The sequence below is a fragment of the Rutilus rutilus genome, assembly GCF_951802725.1.
Source record: "Rutilus rutilus genome assembly, chromosome: 25".
In the NCBI taxonomy this organism is placed as follows: domain Eukaryota; kingdom Metazoa; phylum Chordata; class Actinopteri; order Cypriniformes; family Leuciscidae; genus Rutilus; species Rutilus rutilus.
In genome coordinates, this window is record NC_140229.1 from 14531319 (window position 1) to 14537318 (window position 6000).

A 6000-nucleotide genomic window follows, 5' to 3' on the forward strand; every position below is an offset into this window, starting at 1 on the left:
CCTACCTACAAGTTCAGCTACTTGCATGTAGTTTAAATAGCCACTTCCAATAGTTTTAACATATAGTAAACTATATAGCATTAACATTGTAGTAAAAGCACTTCCCATTTCTTTCTAGGTACACTTTTCATCAGACAGAAAGCAGAATTTGACCTAGAGCAGCCCTCTGTGAGTGTAGTCGTCGAAGCTCGTGATGGAGGATCTCCACCTCTATCATCTTCTGCCACGGTCCAAGTTCAGCTGATGGACGTCAATGATAATGCCCCCATATTCCATCAGTTGGAGTACAAAGCCACAGTGTCTGAGGACCAGCTACCTGGAGCCACTATCCTGACCTTAGAGGCAGTAGATGGAGACCTATCTCAGGAAAACTCTGGTTTTGATTTTGCAATCGCCAGTGGGAATGTTGGAAATGCTTTCCAGATTGAGAGTAGCGTTCGTTTCATAGAGGGCCATGGCTTCCAGACCGTAGGAACCCTGATCCTGGCGGAGCGACTGGATTTTGAGGCGCTATCACGCTATAACCTTACCATTGCGGTCTCGGACCGTGGTGTTCCCCAACGCAGCTCCAGCGTACCAGCCATCATCACAGTCAGTGATGTGAATGACAACCCTCCTGTCTTTGGCAGAGCTGAGTACATAGTGGCTTTGAGTGAAGGGGCAGCTGCTGGTACAGAATTCTTACGTGTGACTGCAACTGATCCCGATTCAGCTCCCTATGCAGAGGTCCAGTACAGCATCAGCTCTGGAGATGAGATGAAACTCTTCTCTGTGGATCAGTGGACTGGGGCACTGAAGCTTCAAAGGCCTTTAGACAGAGAGAGCCGAACTTCCCATGTGGTTATAGTACAAGCTTCAGATGGCCATGGTCATTTTGCCTTGGCTCCTATTAATGTAGAGGTAAAGGACATTAATGATAACAGACCTTACTTTCCCATTGCTACATTAACGGCCAGTGTCCGTGAGAACCAGCCACCCAACTCTGCCGTGACTGTGTTACATGCAATCGATTATGACACAGGAGTTTATGGACAGCTGAAGTATTTTTTGATGGACCACTCCAGCCTAGGAAAAGACCTCTTCTTGGTAGATCAGAACTCCGGTGAAGTTCGTACCAGGCAGATATTTGATTTTGAGAAGGTAAACTCATTTAACTTCATTGCTTTGGCTGTGGATGCAGGCAACAACTCAGCTACAGTCACAGTGCAGGTCTACGTCACAGGGGAGGATGAGTATGACCCAGTTTTCACATCTTCAGACTTGTCCTTTGAGGTACCAGAGGGAGCCAAGAAAGGTCAGAGCATTGGGCAAGTACAGGCCAAAGATGAGGATGGTGGGATGGATGGCATTGTACTGTACTCCTTCCCCAATTCCTCTCCTTACTTCGATGTGAATAAGACCACTGGTGTAATCTACCTAAAGATGGACAGCTCTGGCAGCTCAAGTGGTGGAAGCCGCTCGAAGAGGGAAACCCGCCTAATGACTATGGATGTTACCGCACACAGCCCCCTTGACACATCGAGAGTAGCTTCTGCTCAGCTAACCATTGACGTCACCAACACATCCTTTGGTCTTGCAACAGACTTTAATGTCCTCCTTGTGAGCATAATTGCTGCCTCTCTTGGAGTAATAGTCTTGTTAGTCATAATTGCTGTGGCCCTTTATCTAGTAAGATCAAAGCGCAAGAAGAAAGGACAAGACACAGGGAATAGTACTGTATCTTCAGGCACAGCTTTGCAAAACTTGGATGAGTCTAAACCCGCAGGGGGCGACAGGATCTATCATCAAGCACTTCCTGGATATGCAGGTGATGAAGAAGGAACAGGTGGAGGCTCCTATACTCGAGGAGGATCCTTAGATCCTTCTCACTCCAGTGGACGGGGATCTGCCGAAGCGGCCGAGGATGATGAAATCCGGATGATCAATGAGTACCCAAGAGTTGCAAGCATCACCTCCTCAATGCAAGAGCACATCTCTGCCAGGGGCCCTGATTCAGGTATCCAACAGGATGCAGACCAACTCTCTGATATTTCTTGTGAACCAGGGCCACTTGATGCAAGCCAGTGGTTCAAAAATAAGAAATTGGGGAGCATCAGTGGGAGTCTCAGTGGTACCCTACTGTCTGGTCAGCTCCCTGTCTATAGAGATGAAGGTGGGGGCTACCTTGGAGTAGGTCGTGGGTTGAATATTTCCCATCCGAAAGATTATGCTTTCCCTGAGGATGGAAAACCCTCAGTTGATGGCTCCCTCACAGCCATAGTGGCAAGTGACGAGGAACTGCGAGGCAGCTACAACTGGGACTACCTTCTCAACTGGTGCCCTCAGTTCCAACCCTTAGCCAGTGTCTTCACAGAGATTGCCAGACTAAAAGATGAGAGCTTACCTCCCAACAACCCACGTAGACCTTTCCAACCCAAAGTCAAGACAGACCCCAAGCCAAGAATTGACCCTCCACCCCTCATTACCTCAGTGGCTCATCCAGGGGCCAAAACTGTCCCACCGAAACCCGCCATAGCACGGACGTTCCACCACTTAGCATCGCTAAGGCGTTCACCTATAAGCCACGAGGGTTCCATCTCCTCAGCAGCGATGTCTCCCAGTTTCTCCCCTTCTCTGTCCCCACTTGCTGCACGGTCCCCAGCCGTCTCCCCATTCGGGGTCACTCAAGGTCCCTCAGCCTCCATCATCAGCACCACAGAGCACTCTCTGGAGCACAGTGATGAGGCTGAGATGAGAATTTAATGCAACATTGCACTCCATTTTGTGGAGGCCGTTTTATGTCTTTTGATAAGACATTGTATTAGTCACTCTTAGCAATGTTGCATACCTGAAAAAGGCAGCATGAAGAATCAGTCGCTAAGCCATGATGGTGACGCAGGTGTCTGGTAACTGAAAGGGTAAAAACATTGTGTGGCGACGTTACCCTTCTTCAGAGCCACCGCAGTGTTGATGTGAAGTGAGTTATGTGTTGCTTTGTTTTGTCTCGCTGGCTGGCCAGGGAGGCAAGACGTGGACTGCTCCTTTTGTTTGTTTCTTTTTATATTGATGACTCAAACTGCTTTGAAACTCCAGTGTTATGTTAAGTCCATCCAAAATAGCTGCTATTGTCATACTTTGTAGGCCGCAATGAGAACTCTGTAGAAACTCAAACTGATGTCACTATATTTGTTCATTACCAGGAGATGTTATTTTTTCTTTCTTTTGTATTTTAAAAAAATGCTAATCAGTTTCATTTATATGTTTTTTATGAAGGACTTCCCATTGCTTTGAGAGAAGGAGTTCTTACATTTTAGTGACATTTTTTTGTATGTATATTTATATGTATGCTAGCCATAATAAGTGTATTATCATTGTATAGTGTCTAGGATCACCATACTGTGCGGTTGTGAAAATTGTGACACTTGTAATGTGAATGATTGGAAGATTGTTGTATTTTATTATTTATAAAGAGAAAGGCTGAAAGTGTTGAAACTTCCAATGTTGCATAGTGTTGTATTATAGGCCTTTTCAAGTTGTATTGTCCTTTGCCCTTTGAACTAGATTGTTAGCATCTTAGCTAATTTATTGTAAAAAAAAAAAAAAAAAAAAAAAAAAAGGACCGTACTTTTTCCGGCTCATCTGGAGACCTTTCGAGAAATTGGTGAAACCTCAAAGACTCTTCTGTATATAAATGGGTTTCTTCCAAAACAGCAGTTCTCTCACACTGTTTCTATGCTGCTTTTTCTGACAATAAAAAAAAGTTTTGTATAGTCTACATAACTTACGGTTGGGTCGTTAGTAAATTTAGAGTGAAAAAACTTTTGGCCCATCATCTAGGATGTAGTTTATTCACCTTTCGGAGTAAGTCACTAGACAATGGACCTTCTTTTGTAATACACACAGTGGATATTTTCTGTTTTGAAAAGAAGCTTCTGAAGTGCCCTGCATTTTTTTTTTTTTTTTACAATCTCGATGGAAAGAGATTTAAGCATTTGAATGACCAGAGGGGCTGTTTTGCTACCTGGTGCATGCCTGATACCGCCACTGCCTCAAGTGTAACTGGACCCTGTTTAGCACTCAGAACAAATGCAACTCAAAGAGGGGTCTGACATTTTTGAAGTCTTGTCTTGCACAATTCATTTTAAAAGGTGACATTTAATTGTCTCATAGTCTGGAAAACAACAGATTCCAAGATGGCTGCCTACATTCCAGCAGCAGTACAGTTTAAATCATCTGTACATATTTAAATCAAATATTAAATTCCTACTGATTTCTTTTGTCAAACCTGAGTCTTCTGTCTTCCTTCCTCCAAGTTCAAATCAAAACACGGATGGGGAGTTTCAAAGTAACTGAAGCGTAGCAAAAGGCAAAAGGGAAACAGGAGGGGTCAGAGTCAAATTTGTCCTTCATTAAAAAGCAATTTGAAAGGATACAGTATGTTCCAAAAACCTAGACTAAAGCCTGGCCTCAGGCTGTGTATAGCTAGACACAGGGTGTGCCCGTTTTAAAATCTCAGCCATTAAGAAACATTTTCATGAATGTCCAAAAAAACTAAAAATAAATGCACATTAACATTTATGCACCATACGAATTAACTCAAATATCTATGACTGATTATATTTGCTATAATTGTACAGTGTCATGTAAGACATTTTAAAAGGAAATCACTCATACACACTCATGTCATCATAATTATCATTACATCAACCCCCTTCTGTTTTTAACTGAGTACATAATATACCTCTCCATATGCAATGCACAAAAATACAGGAAAAGGTACATCTTTGCATCTTATTTACGCATAAATGTTGCATATTAGGATACCTTTTGAGGATACTGCCCCAGTAAGAAGCTGTTGTGTAATATTTTGTTTTGACAGTGTATATGAAACTGAAGCACACCTTAGATGCTCTCACATTCTGCCTTTGTTTCTACCGTATTGAGTTTTCTCATCCCCTGTTGTGAAGTTGGTTTTGGCTGAGATTCAGCTCTCCTCCATCTCCGTGCTATGCATGTCTAACTGATTTACACCATCCCAGATATCACAAAGAAATAACAGTCTCATTCGCTTGCACAGTCAGTGTTTTATAAACACTGCAATGAGTTGTGTGACCACTGTATAAACATGTTTCCTTTATCACTGATATTATTTTCAGGATGAGATTTAACCTTATCTGTTATAAGCATTGTGATCTATGCCATTTACGCTTATGTAGAATGCATCTCTGTGTTATCAAGTCTAGTTACTACACAGTTTGTAAATTTTTGCTGCTGCTTCTTTCTTTGTCAGACATTATAAGTAAAAGGCTGCTGAAGGATTTTGGGCCATTTTTGTTATGTCTTCCCCTTTTTCTCACCATCGTTTATTGCCAGTGCTGTGGGAAATTGTTTTGCAGAGCAACATTTTTAACTTGCTGTGATTTATTTTATTTTATATTTTAATCTTATTTTATTGTATTATTTATGCAATCTCATCCATGACACATGAATGATTATGCACTCTGATCTACACCCAAGTATAAAGAAAGGATCTGAATATATACAGTAGCTACTTATTACATAACAAATCCAAGACTTAAAAACGCAGAGAAAATATTACCACATAAAACCATAAAGCTTGTCGCACATCTTTGTGTGGATCTCTGCTGCTGAAAGGGGTTCATCAGGTCATCAGACATATGCCAAGCTTTTCCCATTGAAGATTAGCCTATATAGATAAGAATAATCGTGAATGTTCGCCCTCCATTGCACTGTAGAACCGTCCTCAGAAATATACATATTGTGTCTGCAAATCTAAGAGAGCTAACCTCTGGTTTTGATATTAAACTGCAATGTTTTTTTGATTAACAACATGAGATAAATTAAAAAGTGATTAGTGGGCAGTTTATGCGTTTTTAAGATTCGTCATTTTTTAAACGCTTCAAAAACAAGGGAAGTCTCCATAGCACCATTTATGTTAAAAATACACATCAAAGAAAGATTCCGCAGCCTTGGACTTGGCTATTAAAAAGTCTGCTATTC

The 6000-nt window shown here is 41.9% G+C and overlaps 1 protein-coding gene across 1 annotated transcript in view; it reads left to right on the top strand.

Moving 5' to 3' along the window:
• The window catches only part of dchs1b (dachsous cadherin-related 1b), a 93128-nt gene extending 88874 nt beyond the window's left edge, over positions 1-4254 (top strand). The window contains exon 21 of the mRNA XM_084400623.1: positions 119-4254. Coding sequence (XP_084256749.1) covers positions 119-2742 — 2624 coding nt within the window. The 3' untranslated portion in view covers positions 2743-4254. The remainder of the gene's footprint in view (positions 1-118) is intronic.
• Positions 4255-6000: the final 1746 nt, after the last annotated feature.